The 16,632-nt window shown below is 33.5% G+C and overlaps 1 protein-coding gene across 3 annotated transcripts in view; it reads right to left on the bottom strand.

Annotated features, from left to right (window-relative positions):
- Positions 1-15,492, bottom strand: part of SGCZ (sarcoglycan zeta) — a 312,358-nt gene extending 296,866 nt beyond the window's left edge. For all 3 annotated transcript variants that reach the window (XM_068532068.1, XM_068532071.1, XM_068532069.1), the window contains exon 1: positions 15,298-15,492. In XM_068532068.1, coding sequence (XP_068388169.1) covers positions 15,298-15,492 — 195 coding nt within the window. The remainder of the gene's footprint in view (positions 1-15,297) is intronic.
- Positions 15,493-16,632: the final 1,140 nt, after the last annotated feature.

Below are 16,632 nucleotides of genomic sequence, written 5' to 3'. Positions count from 1 at the left end.
TTGATTTTTAAAATGTATACATATTTATATTTTATATATAATGTCAGTAGATTTTCTTTTTTTATGGCCATTTTAAGTTCACAGTAAAATGTAAGGAAAGATACAGAGATTTTCATATACCCCTTGCCCCCATAAATGGACACCCTTCCCCATTATCAGCATTCCAGCCAGAGTGGTACATTTATTACAATTGATGAACCTACATCAACACATCATTATCAACCAAACTCCATAGTTGCTTGGTTTTTCTGATTGGCGAAACTTTGTAAGGCATCAGCAATTTTTGTTTGCCTCCAATCTCAGTATTCCTCCATTTGGGAGACACTTAAAAAGCTTAGGCCAAATGAGTATAAAATTACTCAAGTACTAGGAGAATTAATAGTAGGAAATTTTATAGAGCTAGAGATAAATGATTCCCAGGAAGAATTCCTATCCACAATTTTAATGAAATAAACCACTGCTATTTATTTTTAGAAGGGAGAAAATACAAATAAAAGTGTTTACTTAGTGAATGATTTATCTTTCACAATTTTTATTAAAATAAGATTACAATTGGAAAACTTTCAGAGTAATAGCATATTGCACTTGCTACTTTAAACATGATTTTTAGGAAGAACTGAATATATATTGTTTATTGGCTTCATGAAGACAGCTCTTCATGCAAAACATGGATTGCATTCTAAATAGGAATCTTGATTGGATACAATATGTCAGTTAAATAAATGAAGGAGGTAGTCCACACAGTGGTTGTGGTAGAACCACATGAGTTTTGCTACTTTATAAGATTTATAAGTTTATTTTGCATTTAAGCAAAAGTAAAGAATATTCACAACAAAATTATCAAGTCAAGTTAACTGAATGAAGCTACCAATTGAAAACAGCAGAAAGCAACGTCCTGTTTTAAAATATGCACATATATCACTGTATGTATAGGAATCAGACCTGGTCAGTCAGAGGGAAAGTCAAGTACTTTCATCATTAACAAAACATAATCAAGGCAGTCAGGTTAGGCTTCTTCCCACCCAGAGGGAAAATAGAGGTCAGAAGTCTAGTTACACAGCTTAACCTGTTTCCTAGGGGCTAAATTCACTTTCATATAAAAATCATTGATGAGGAAAATTAAAATATTTCTTGATCTTAAATTCAATGGCTCATAACTAAAGATTAGATTTCTATATGGGTTTTTCCAGGTCAATAAGATTTTTCTGATGCACTTAATATTATTTTTAGAAGACAGACATCGGAACAAGTTGCTGATCTAGGATCAGGTGTGTCTTTTGTAAAATATGGATTGGTCCCATCTTGGCCGATGAAAGTCTAATTTCATCCTAAAGAAAATAGCTTGTTGTCTCTGAAAATCAAATACAAATTTCTCCATTTTCTTAAGTAAAACAAGACAATTGGCATAGTACTATTTTTAAGTTCCCATTAAGTATTATTTCATAAGGTCTTTAAAACATTTAGATTTTCACTAATAACCCATATTTTTGGATTTAATTCCAGAAAAGAAAACAAGCCTTTTTATATTGAGTATAGTGAATTCACTATGATTCACACAGATTTCTACTGATTATAAAATACGTAGCCACTGAATAAAGTTTACAAAAAAGTACAAGAAGAAAGTTGGAAAAAGAAACTTATAAGAGCACCACTGAAAGGTAATTGCTATTTAATATTTTGCTTTTATTTAAGATACTGGGTTGGCCAAAAAGTTCGTTCGGGTTTTTCTGTAACATCTTACAAAAACCAGAACGAACTTTTTGGCCAAACCAATATTTTTCTAAGCAACTCTTTTTAGAGATGCTATAATACTGCATATGTTATTTTAAATATGTCTTTTCACTTGATTCTATAGTATAAACACTTATTCAAAGTCATTAATATGATTTTGAAACTTAATTTTTAATGATTAATATTGCATACATAAATTTATTACTATAAACTTAACTCCCACTTGTGTTTAGATCTTTATGTTGTTTTTACATACAGAAGATATACTTATTTGGACATAAATTTTTCTCTACTCTTCTGATTATTTTTTTAGGGTACATACCTGATGTCAAGTTACTCTAAAGGCCTAGAATTCTAAAAAAAAGGTACAAGTTTCAAATTATTCTTTATAAAGGAAAGGAAAAATCCTTTTGTGCTGTCAAGCAATAACTTAATATTGTCATTACTTTTAATAAAACTTCAGGGTAACTATCTTTAAGTTGTAGGATATCTGGTGATTATAAAAGTAAGTATGTTGTGTATTTGCATCTAAATATAGATACACACATACACATGCACATATATACATATATACACATATATATTGAATATAGATATATTAAAGTGTGTAATATTTCTGCAATTAAACTAGTACTAAAGGGAAAATAAAAAATATATGGTAATTTGATAAATTTGAAAATGGTACTTAAAACATTGACAACACCAAATGCTTGTGAAGATGTGGAGCAACAAAAACCCCCATTCACTGCTGGTGGAAATGCAAAATGGTACAACCACTTTGGATAACCATTTGGCAGTCTCTCACAAAATTAAACATACTCATACCATATGATCCAACAATCATGCTCTTTGGTATAACCCAAAGGCATCGAAAAGTTATGTTCACACAAAAACCTGCACATGGATGTTTACAGGAGCTTTATTCATGATTGACAAAACCTGGAAGCACTCAACATGCCCTTCAGTAGGTGAATGTATAAATAAATTGTGGTACATCCAGACAATTATTTAACACTAAAAAGAAATGAGTTATCAAGCCATGAAATACATGGAGGAAACTTAAATGTGTTTAACCAAGTGAAAAAAGCCAATCTGAAAAGGCTACATGCTGTATAATTTCAACTACACGACATTCTAGAAAAGGCAACACTATGGAGGGTTGCCAGGTTTGGGGATTTCCGGTATGAGTGGAGAGGGGGGGATGAATAGGTGGAGCACAGAGGAATTTTATATCAGTGAAACTGCTCTGTATGATACTATTATATAATGTTTGACACATGTCATTATTTAATTGCCCAAACCCACAGAAGGTATAACATCAAGAGTGAATCCTGATGTAAACTATGCACTTTGGGTAATCCATGATGTGTCCATTGATTTTAACACATGTGCCTCTCTGGTGGGGATGTTGATGGTGTACATGTGTGGGGTCAGAGGGCGTGGGGGAACTCTGTACTTACTGTAAACCTAAAAGTGCTCTAAAAAAAAATCAAGCTTATTTGAAATTCTAAAAATAAAAGAGATATTTAGCTCTTGTTTTAATTGCGTTTCTTAGGATACAAGTGAAGTGGAGTCTATTCATCCTATGAATCTTGACTGCACATGTGACTTTCTTTGGCTAATAGAAGGCTCAGACTTGAGTGATGACGGCCAACAAGTTTGGGTCTTAGACATCTAGAGGTCTTGCATATATCTACGCTCTTCTTGGAACTTCTAACCTGTTTAAAAATGGCTAGTTTATTGGAAGAAGAAAGACATGTGATCCAAGTGAAATGACTGTCAAGTATGGGGATGAGGCATCCTAAACCAGCCAAGCTGCAAGCTGGCTAGGACAGCTGACTGCAGACCCACGAGGAAGCGCTGCCAACATCAGATGATGGAATCACCCAGTTAATCCACAGATTCCCGATTTAAATTAATGTTGATTATTTTAAGCTACTGGGATTTGTGTCTGTTACGCAGCATTCTTGTGGCAATAGATCACCAATACACTGAACTTGTTTAAAATGCCTGCTAGTATATGAAAAGTTGAGTATGCCTATAGTTAAAACAGTGCTCACATTTCTTATTTGTACAAGTGGCAGAAAAAGTTATAGCAAGTATCATGACTCTGTAGTTCTGTTATAATTAATATGCTATGAATATGATAATGAATCAAAAAATAGAGAAACAGAACATAAACTAATATTAGCAGACAGTAAAGAAAGAACCTCACCCCATTTCAAAATTAACTAGAAAATATTCAATCTCATGCCCCTATAAAAATGTATGAGGACTTATATGTGAACTTATTAAATTACTGTCAAATAGTAGAATATTGCTTATGTAGAAAAATTGTATTTTGGCTACACTGGCACGTGAATAACATCAACAGTAGAATGATTCCTAAGCAGGTGAAGCAAATTTGGCCTGCAGTGTTAGATAAACAAATATTCAAATATTAATTCAGTCACTTTTTAATTGCATGAATTTGGGCAAAGTTTTTTATTTTAAAAGAGATAATAATATGCATCTCATAAAAATGTCCTATTATGTAACACAAACTGTAACTGTATGTAAAGTACCTAACAAACTGTTGCATGAATACTTGTTCCCTTTCCTTCTTTACTAACACCAATTTCTATGTTTCTTTAAATACCTAGGTATTCAGGTATTTTAAATAAATTTATAAGAGTTTTCCTAGTGCAAATCTGGTTATTTTGTTTGTTTTTTTGCAGCTCACTAACCAGAGCTCTTAGAGAAACATAAAGTGACAATATTGCTTTTAAGTCATCAATCAAGACTGAAGCATATCAGAGAAAAATTAACTAGGTTAACCGAAAAACAGAGTCCAATTCATAAAATTGCAACTCACTGGAAGTGAGATTAAAAGGCATATTATAGTGGAGATGCACACAGGTTTTACACATTGTTTAAGCAATTTGTATTGCTTCTTAATAATCATATTTTTTGGACATTAATGAACACTGAAAATAAATACTTCTTTTGTAATGAGTGCACACACATGCATATTTGGGTCATGCTGATATTTAGGTTTTACACTTCCCTCCTCCGACTAAAACTAAAACTAGCATCAGGAGATAAACTTGGTCAGTTTGTATGAAGACTTTTAACAATGCCCAGTGCTTTTTCAGTTTAGTTTAAGTTAACCCCTTGATCAAGAAGAAATAAAGAGGATATGAGAGATAACAGAGGCTTAGCCTATTTCAAAATTTCTTAAGCTCAGAAATATACAAAATTTTCAATAGCAGAAATATGTGAATCACAAGAGAACAGATATATAATTCTCTAATGACATTATTCAATGGAATTTACAAGTTGAAATACAGCTGAACACTGCTGAAGCTGTATTATGGACCATCATGCATGCTTTGGGAAGGAAGCTGTGAGCTACCCCAAAGATGATAGCCATCAGCCGATATAAACAGCTTCTGAAACAGTGTAATTATTTGCAAAGGTGCTGTAATGGTGAATTTCCGGAAATATTTAAAACTAAATATTAAACTATTTAGCAAACTAAATCTGCTTATAATAAATAGTATTAACATCTTGTATCAGTACTATTAATTTATTATGTAGTACTAACATATATTTGATCTGGGAATGAGTTTACAAACTAACAAGAAGGTCTATGGTGAAATTATTATTTAAATTAATAAATTCATATGAATCCCTGCCTAAAAGATGACTTTTATTAAAAAATATATTTTCTTAGAAACAAATACGACATTTCAATTATGTTTTTGAAAAACAAGTGGTTGCTTCATTTTTTTTACAAAATAGCAAAATGTTAACTCTTCTTAAGATAATTAGCATTGTTTCATTTTAAAACTTAAAATTCCCTCTAAGCTTCCTACTAAATTAGTCAAATTGTATAGGTCATACTATACGCTATTAAATGTGAGAATAAGCACAATGCACTTATTACATTAAGCTCAATGTGATCTAACATATTTTATAGTCTGGTTGCAAGTCACCCACATGGGCGAGTGATTTTATCTTTCTGGATTTCCATCTTCTCTGTGTAAAACAGGCACTGAACAAAAGTCTTTTCCATCTCTATATATTATACAAACATAGGAACTAACAAGTCTGTACTTTCTATAACTTTTTATTCAATGGCTAATTTTCTTAATTCTTTGTTTTCTCCTGCAAAATATCTGGTATTCTAATGTACTTCATTTAGCACATGCTATGTAGAGTTCATGGTTTATCTTATGCCCCTGTTTTTGTACTTTAATTCAGTCAAAGGAATGACTGCTTGGTACTTGTTTGAACTTGGATAAAAGTGACTAAATTTTTCTTTCTAAAGGCAAGGGAAGGAAATGTACTGCCAGGCTAAGACTAAGCATGAATGATTTCACGTGAGAGGGACAATTTGTCAGAAAATTATGAGGAGGTACAAACAGAGGGTTATAATGGAAGCAGTCTTGCGACATTAACTGTACTATTCACTCTCATAAATTCTGTAGTAAATCCACACACACCACACTGAGGGGCGGTGCAGGCCGGACGGCTCTCCAGCAGGCGGGCTCCCACTGCTGGCACTCCTCCTGTGGAGTGGTCGTCACGCCACAGAAGATAGCACCCCACCCCCTTTGGCTTGGGGTGGGAGCCATGATTCATGTACTGAGGAATTAACTGGAAAAATGGAAATGGCAGCCCAGAAAGGTGGACAAAAGCTATGGTCCTAAGTCACCTTCAGAATGGTTTTTCATCATGAGCAATTAGTTACTCCTCAGCAAAATATAGTTTAATGAGGGCAAAGACTAGATTGGAGTCACACAGGGATAAAACAGCCTTTATGAAAATCATTGTCCCTTTTATAAAGGTGCCATTAATAAGCACCATTACTCTATCCAGAAATTAAGCTTAATGCTCATTCTGGCAAACTCAAAAGCATAGTCATGTTTGGAACTTACAGAAGAGTTTTCACTGTTCTAATTACTCACTGACTATGAGAGATTAGGTACGTTTCCCCATTAAATTAAAATAGTTCAGAGGATTGAGGTATCTTTCGTCCAATGAATTTTAAATATACTTAAAAAGCAGTGATGTCATAGTTATGTATCTAATGGTATTGTGTGAATGCACTAAAGTAGACAGGAAAGTAAATTATTTAATGAAGAACATTGAACTAATTTAATTTTAACCGAATCTTGATAACATTCATGCAATGAAAGGTGGCAGAAAGAGCATGAACTTTAAAATTGTAGAGCCCAAGCTTCTAACCTTGCTCATCAGTGTGACCTGGGGAAGTTTATCTAATTTCCCTAAGCCTCTGTGTCTTCAGTGTCTTCAACTGCCAAAGGGGATATAATATTTACTTTGCAGTGTTGTGAAATTCAGTAAGGTCTGGTCTATAAAGCATATAATCTGGCTGAATACAAACTACATGCTAAATAAATATGGGCTACCGGGCATCTCAAACTTTCACTCCCAGATCTAAAGGTTATAACCTAAGGGCTATAATTCAGATCACAATATCTCTATCAGGTAAGCATTTAAAGCTCTGAACGTTAAAGAAACTCAGAACATTTAGGATCAAAAACAGAAATCCCACTCTGTCATCCAATTTTTAAGTAGTATATGTGTCAAAATGGTTCAAAAAAGAGATTAGCTCTCTCTGGAAAATAAGCTCCATCATTCAGACAGGCCAGTAGGGTCCCTTTCAGGTAATGCAGATTTTCAAACTAAACGTCTTACGGTCATCCAAATTATGATGATGTTTTGACAGCTGAACTGTTCCTCTTAAAAGTTTTGGGTAAATTTTTATATCTGAGTGTCAAATTAGAATTTCAAAAGAAATCTTTATTATCCATCCATCATCCCAAGGAAATAAGACATTTTCTCTTATACAATGTATCCTATAAAATAAATAACTAATTATGAACAGCTAATCATGCCTGGAAATAATGTTTGTCATTACATATAGCTAGCACTAATTAGTACTTACTCTGAGGCTCTATGTTAAGCACTTTTATAAGAGTTCACTCACTTATTACTTCTAATATCTCTATGGGTCAACACCATTGACCATTTTGCAGATGAAGAAACTGGAGTTAGAGAGGTTAAGTGACTCACACAAGACCATCCTTCTAAGCAGTTGTTCTGGAGCCAGAATGGGAATCAGGCTGTCTGTCTCCAAAGCTCATGCTCTGAACCTTTATGCATATCCTTAGTATGAAACAAGATTATAAACACCCTCATCTCTTTACTACTTATTCATTAATACACATGTTTTTAGACCTTTTTACATTTCTAGGACTGTTTTATGCTCAACATCAATAGAAAAAAATCGTTAACTCACATGATGTATGGAATAACTGAGAAGTCAGAACAGCAGAAATATGAGTAATAATAATAATAATGGCAAAATCTTAGCTGTTAGGATATGCCAGACACTTCTGAAGAACTTTCATTATTTTAATTGTTTTGACGTTTACAACGATCTAATAAAAATAATAATATTGCACCCATTGTACAGAGTAGGAAACTGAACCACAGTTTAATTTGTTGAAGGTAATATAGCTAATCAGTGGCAAAACCAGGATTTGGATGCAAAGGTCTGGTCTGGTCCAAAGTTCATTCTTTTAACCACTGCTGATGGATGATGAGAGGTGTTTTTGGCAGTACCAGCAATCTAAGGGAATCTGCTACTGACACCAATTTTCTATGGGAAAATATCTTACCAATATGTAGTAGAGACTCAAGCTTTTTCCTTGGTTATATAATAGTTATGGTTATAAAAATGAATTCATGTTCTGTTCTTAAATTGTTGCATACACAAAACAGATGGTGATATGTCTATGGGTTTTTGAACGGAATGAATAAAGAGCATACGCTTCAGAAGTTTTGAAAGTCTGATTCTGAGTCCATGTTTTATAACAATTCTGTGAGAAATGCAAATAAAAACCCACACCCCTGCTTTTGCCCTGTGGGCCACTTGAATAAAATTCTTCCCCTTTTCTACTTTCTCCTGTTATTGATCCGTTTCATCTTTTTTCAGTAACTGGAGACTAGTTTATAATTAGTGGGGACTTATTTTGTGTGTTGTATCTTTTATTTTTTTTAATCAAAGTAAATTTAGAAAATCGCAAATATCCTTAAGATGAGACCAAGTTGGGTCAACAAATTTCTCTAGACAGTCTCAATATTCCATTGATTTCAATTGCCAAAGGACGAGACTTGGGGAAGTTATGATTGTGGTGGGCAGGCTGAGCCTCCACTGAAGAAGTTTCCCTCCCAAGAGAGGCTGGAAGTCAGGAAACACAGTTAGTTTCTCTCACACTTGAGGTTTTGATTACGTTTTCTAGAGGGATTGTAATAAGTGATGTAATGGTCAACTGAAAATAATGTATTACCTACTATGTGCCTGGCAAAGATACCAAGATAAAAAAGATAATAAGACCCCATTCTGCTCCTTGAGGAATTCCCACATTAATGGGGCTTTGGGAAAACGAGTGGAGAAGAGTACATATTTAGATGAACCATAATTATACATCTAATACAACATAGTAAATCCTATTGCAGACATAAGACATATGACTAAAAATAAAGGAATAAATCTGTCAGAAAGGGACACCCAGATAAACAAACAAACCAATAAACAAAGAGGATCTTTATGAGATAGCTGGCTGTCAGATTTGTGGCTTAACAGGTAGCAGTTTAGTTTAGCTGGCAGTTCTCTGTTAAGAGTTAAGGAGAACAAAAGAAACCCTTACAGGTTGCTCGTGGTGGCAGCAAACTGATTCAATCACTTTAGGGAAAAAAATTCATGTTAAAAGCCAATAATTCTAGACATACACTCTAGACTCTAGAACCTAGAGAAACTCTTGTACATGTGCAACTACACTTATCAATATACAAAAATATTCTTAGGATCACTGTTTGTGAGAGCAAATTAAACAACAAAAAATACTTTGGAAATAACTCAAAAGGAAAATTGATAAATAAATAAGGTACACTCATAATGAAATTTACAGTGGTAACTAAATAAATTGCAGCTATACACATTAACAGGGATAAATCTTGCAAACAGACTGCTGACCTAAAAGCAATATAATGTTTGAGGTTTATACACACACATACACTCACATGAAACTAAATAAATCAAGAAAAAAACATTCAGGATTGTGGTTCTCTATAGATAGAGTTAGGAGACATTGGTAATGTTTATTTTTACAACTGGGGGATGTGGCACAGTGTTCATTTCATTGTTTATGACTGTTATTATCATTTGTGCCTTAAATATATATTATATGTATATTCTTTTGTAGGATAAAATATTTCATATTAAATAAATGTTAATAATGGCAGCTCTCTGTACCACTGATAATGGATAATCAAGGTTGGGCCTGCCTTCTTGGAATGTGTTGGCTTTTAAATCAGGAGCCACTGGGAATTATTAATCTTGGTGTTCAGAACACAAAACTGCTTTTTCAATGTAGAAGTTAATAAATACCACTGCACAGACCACGAACCATCCCCTGTGCTTATGAGACCTTAAACAGTAGCAAAGAGACCTGGGATAACTAGTAGTTTTGCCTCAATTCTTCCTAGGTCAAGCTGGGCCTTTGGAAAGGCACACATCATAGTGAAATGAACAGCTAACTGGTTTTCAATGCAGGTAATGTTAAAGACTGATATTTATCCCACAAATACTTGTGAAGGGCTAATTATCTGGAAGGGATTATCCTCTGCTTTGGGAATACAGCAGTGGAAGAAGTGTCAAAAACCCTTGGCCTCATGGAGCTTATATTCCATTTGTGGAGAGGGGAACAGACAATAAACAAGGTCATATAGAAAGAAAGTATTTTGTGATAAACATGCTAAGGAGAGGAGAAAAAAACAATTAAAAATCAATGAAATATGGTTAGTTCATATTTAAGCTTCACATATGTTTATCCATATCCATAGATTCTGGGTAAGAAATAAAATGCATCTGAGATTAGGACACAGCTTTGATAAATATAAGAACTGGTTGGATAAATGGAGATGGAAAAGTTCATTCCAAAGTAATGGTCCTATTAGAAAGTGAAATGAAGAAAACTGGGAGTAGCAAGCTTTTGGATGGACACACAGATGATAGCATATTGCATATATACTTTAGCCATCTTAGGTAGATTGGAAATAGCTATAGATAATACATCACTTGGTTACTGATGAAGAGTAAATAAAAAGGAATAAATAGTTACAAGTGTGAGATGGGGATATGTGATGTGTCATTTACCAAAGTATTAGAAGGAGTACAGGATTTAAGAATCAAAAAAAGTATATTATTTCATATTCCCCCTGAATTAACTTTAAAAACATTTAGCTTTAAAAAGTGAGAAAGCAGAAAGCTAAATATAGTATTATGTGCAATCTCAACTTTAGAAAGGTACACTAAAAGAAAAGAAAGTATGATAAAAGGTATCAGTGACTCTATAGACAACAGCCATAAACAGAAAGATATCATAAAAGGGTTGATCATCTTGTAAACATATACTTGTAAATATGCAATAAAGAGAATATGAAATGAAAAAAGGAAGTCGCAACTAAGGGAACCAAAGGGATTGCATAAGAATCTCTCTTACATATTCTGATCTTTAGACATTAAAATGCAATATGATCAAAGATATATATATATACTTGATGTGTATATGTATAAAAGTATATAAGTGTATATATATGTATACATGTGTGTGTTTGTTTATATATGTATGTATATGTGTGTATACTGGAACATATTGTGGTCTTGATTAATTAATAAATTGATGTCAGATTGAAAGAATGGAATTAGGATCCTAAGACTGGAGTTAACATACAGAAAGATTGCAACAAGATACCAAGATATCAATAACAACAAAACTATCCAGTGATATAATGGGATGGTTTGCTTATCATCCAAAGGAGGATTTAAGCAGATACTGAGCGACCAAATGGAGAGAACGTTGTAGAGTGAACTCTAGAAATACGTGGATGGTTGAACTAAAAATGTCCCAGTTCCTTTTCAATCCTTAAAAACTAAGATATTCAATCCAGCTTCTCCTGGGATTTCCCTTCATCCAACATTCATCCCACTCATCATATAAACCTCTAAGAATTTTTTTCTAATTTATTCAATTAATTGATTGTTTCAATTATTATCCACATCTGGGTACTCTTGACTTTTCAGTCACAACATTCATGACCTTCCTCTCAATCTTCACTTCATAAATGGCACTTAAGTTTCCATTCTTTCTTTTGCTGGCTTGTTAACATGTCTAATCAAATTAAGTTGCAGTTGGATGCCACCAACTTTTACTTAGTACTCTCATGACTAAAATGAATACTTTATTATTATATTCATTTTCAATTTTCAAGTATAGAGTTAATTTACTTACCATGGGCACTGGAAGAAAAGAATATTGCCTCAGCAGAATGCCTGGTTTGACAGATCTGCTGGACTAGTCTATTATATTGAATCACAAAGATATTATACCAAACAACCAAACAACAACAACAGAAGCATGTAATTGGGTTATACTGATCTCGAGAGAATGTTGTTTCAAAATCTCTCCCTTCAACTCATGCCTACACTTACCAACTCTTATGGCCAGGAAATTATTGTTTATATCTACCCTCAGTTTTTCACCCTGTGGTATAAAGTCATTTCCTTTTTCCTGATTCTCTGCTGCTGGATATCTCAATAGCAGAGTGATATTATTTTCCACAAAATGAGAAAGAGAATAAGGTCATATCAACCATAGAGATCATGTGTAATACTGGTCATAATGATGGACTCCAAGAAGCATCATAAAACAGGTGGGCAGCTACACTTGCTGTGCTGAAAACACAATATTTTGAGAGCAATAACATGTCAAGTTTGCCCAAATAAGAGATGTTAACAGCCACATATTTCCATGTATTGAATGGCAACAGTTGTAATGAAAGTGAAATACGTTTTGTGCAGATCAGTAACACTCCCCAATTTACACACCACTTACTACTTCTCACTATAGTATGGCAAGTGGTTTTTGGTATTCATTCTAGAGATAGATACAATCCTAATGTACTAGTGAAAACTAAAATTGATTTTTTTTACTGCTCTAATGTAAGAGGATTACAAATTATTTCACTTTGCGAGTACATGCAGCTTAATCTGATGTGTAGTATTTAGGACTGCTAAAATCTGCAATTACTTAAGTAATTTGGAATTTTTCTGAACAATTATGAATCACTGCATTGATATAAAGAGTATGTTACCTTATAAAAATTATCTTGATACAAAAATTACAACTTTATCTTTCCATTTATTTCAGGTACATATAAATAGCTTACATAGCTAAAGGAAGGATAGTTTTATATTTTGATTATAAAAAAATAAAATTGTGATTTAAAAAACAAAAAAAAAGAAAGATATGCCTAAAATAAAATAAGTAAATAAATGTCAAGATTCCTACAGAAATAAATTCCTTTTCATTATCCCAAGGAATATGTTGACATTTACATTTTGGCCAGCTGAGGTTCAAATTAGAGAGCTCCATAGGTAACAGAGACCCAGAGGCCTGTGTGGATCCGGAGGACAAAGATGACGGTTCAATTATTTTCCCTGAATGGCTTATCCAGCTTTGGCTTCAGCATGGGGCAAGGTAATGGGAGGCTGATGCATGCAGCCATGAAATTACACATTTAAGTCTATTTTCTTAATTAATTTAAACATGGTTCAGAAACATACATGCATTTAATCTGAAAATTCCCGTGGCCTGGTCACTGGATAGGATCAAGGCTCCCTAAGGTGAGAGAGTTGATCCTATTTTTCATGAGCTTTTAAAAGATGTCTCTTGATAGAGGAAAAAGAATGCTTGAAATTGTAAGACTTGGAGAAAAATCTACTCTTCTTCTCTTTGAGAAAAAAAATTTTTTTAGAAAAATGATGTTGGAGAACTTGCTGTCAGCAACTGCTAGTTTGGCTGATAGTTAAGAGAGCATAAAAAAATCTGCAGGGGTACACATATTGTCCCTACTGTGTGATACACAAATCACAAATGAAGCAGGCACGAGTAAGTGAACACAGGAGCAGAGCTCAGAAGAACAAAAAGATTACAGGTAGAATTAATGACATTTGTGTCAGATACTCTCAAGACTTTTTTTTCTGGGGGGTGGTGGGTATGGGAATGAGCCAGCTCCTGGGACAAAGGAATGGTTCATATGTGTTACCAGAGTCTCATAAAGCTATCATTTGCCTAGTAGCCCCCAGCTCCACCTCTAGCCCCCCACAGGCTCACAGGCCTTGGTCAATGACCCTGAATGTATATCCATGTCTAGGAAGCAGTTATTTTCTCTAATCCTGGAACACATTGAGTCCTGCCCATCTTCTCTTTGTCTTTCATTTCTTTTTCTAATAAATACCCTTCAGAATTTGCACTGTATTGGAAAAAATGGAACCCCTGCTCAGCTCATTTTTCTCCGTGAGCATATGCTGCTTTATCATGATTTGCACAGTTACAGTTTTTCCTCTTTGGAAGGTTAGGCCACCTGCCGCCCAGGCTCCTACTGCACACAACCGCAGTGCCCTACACTGTGGACAGATGCTGGGCTCATTTTCTAGTTAGAATTTGGTATTAGTGAAGCCAGAAAGAAACGACTCTTGCTAAATCAATACACAGCAGAGTTGTTTTTTTTTTTTTAAAGGCAGCCCCACATCAGAAGATCAGTGAAGTTAAATAGCCAGCTTTACACTCACCCCTGAGGATGCAGAGTTCTAAAGAATAATAGCAATTTGGTCAGCAAAGAAAGATACCTGCTTGGATGTGAAGCTATCTGAGGTTTCTAAGCAAAGGCAGAATGATTTAAAGACAGAGTAGAGAAATTTAAGAATTTAGCCAGTAAATATAAAATGGCTAAACTAGACTTTGCTGAAGCAGCTAATTTTTCCCAGATAAGACATCCTCATAGGTTTATTGTACATGGTCAAAAAACTGAAGCAAAATTCATCTATGGATTATACAATGATTTTGCTAATTATTGATTTTTGTAAAATAGAGATTTAATTCCTGGTTTATCTTTTATTTACCATGACCATGCTCTCTGATAGAATGAGATCACCATGTGATGACAATTATAGACATCGTTCCATGCAGCCCAGGAAAATTCCAGGGTTTAGATTTGATCATGCAGTATATTACATAGAAAGCAAATGTAGAGAGGTAAATACTCTGTATAAAGTATTTCAAAGGAACTTGTGATTTCCTATATTAATTTTAACATGAAATATCATTTCTAAAAGCAGACACATTTTTTAGATTCCCAGGTTTAGCAAACAATGCTTCATGCTTATTGATTAAAAGTTTTCTAACTTCCTAATAAATCAATGTGCTGTGCTGTCTCATGATCTAAGTTCCCCACACTCAAATGGCAGGTAGTAAAATATATGTATCACGATTACCTATTGAATGCAGTCATAAAATAATATATGACAGTCTTCGAAATTTCAAGACAAACACGTAAAGACTAAGATGAATAACTGTCAATTAAAAAAATAATAAAGCTATATCTTCTTTGAACCAAAGGCAATAGATATAAAATCATGGTGGTACTTACCACGGTGAAGTTCATCACTTTCAATATCCAAATTGTCATGGCTAAGTTAACTATCATGGTAACCAACAGCAGAAGGACAAAGAAGTATAAGCACCTCTTTCGCCATCCATAAATTCCCACTGGGTAAAGTTGTGCATTCTCAGCCCTTGGCAGGTTATTTTGTTGTGTTGCTAGTATGTACTGTTCTCGTGTCATCTGAAAAAAAAAAAAAAGAAAGAAAGAAAAGAAGTATTCAAAAATAAAACCAAAGATTTTTTTAAAATCAAAAGGCACAAGATATCTAAGAATAATGGTCAGTGAGTGCTCACACAATTATTGATGAGTAATTAAAATTAATTTATTTAATTAAAATTAATTGAAATGTTATAAAACCCCTCAAATCCTTATCACTAGTTTTGCTTTTCAAAGCTATTTAACTACCTGTTACATCTCTAAGGTGTGTATCATTTTCAGCGGGGTTTGTCCAACCCTAACATTGACCTTTGCTCTCAGGAGTCTGTGAAGATTCTCAGCAATACTTCCATTTGTCTAAAACCCAGTAACTGTATGCACAGCCATGCTACTCTTGGAATGAACTTCATCTGTTCTTTGGAGTAGATAGAGGCCAACTGTACCACAAGATATTTTTGTGGCTTTAAAAATGCAGGATATAAGGAGCTCAGTGTATATGTTTTAATAAAATGTCAGTGTGTTTGCAAAAACCTATGGAAAGAAAATCACTTTTATTTAGAATTACATAGATGTAACTATTTAATTAAAACTTTTATTTAGAATGTTATTTATTTTAGTTGTGTTTCAATGAGTTATCAGTATAAAATTGATCTCTGAAAGAACAAACAGCATATTTACTATCCTGTAACATAATACAGTGATATCAGCAGAAGTCAGTTTTGGAAAAGGGGAGATGGTATTCTATGGTAGTATATAAATTTAGGTTCTAAATTAGTTCTTTCAAAGAGCAAATACATTATTTACTATCTGATAAAACCTAAAAATATGTACTGGGTATACAATTTTCAGAATAATATATTCATTACCTGAAGGATGGAAACTTTAAATTTTATAAAATATGATTTTCTATAGAACAATAATTGTTCATTTTTTTTCTTTTTAGGTTTATCTCAGATTTCTTGTGCATGCAATTAATAATTAATACACCAACAGAAATAATGCTGAATAAATTATGCAACAATAAAAACATTAATAAAGAATTAAAATTACCTGTTAAGTAGTACAAAATATATAATGTAAGATTATTAATTTATGGTGTTAATTGACTTAATCCTACACTAAATAAAATGTTGAACTATATACTGAGAAATGCAAAATATCCAA

Source organism: Eschrichtius robustus, chromosome 21 (genome assembly GCF_028021215.1).
Source record: "Eschrichtius robustus isolate mEscRob2 chromosome 21, mEscRob2.pri, whole genome shotgun sequence".
Classification (NCBI taxonomy): Eukaryota; Metazoa; Chordata; class Mammalia; order Artiodactyla; family Eschrichtiidae; genus Eschrichtius; species Eschrichtius robustus.
The sequence above is the reverse complement of the archived record's forward strand: the minus strand, read 5'-3'. Positions and strand labels throughout refer to the sequence as shown.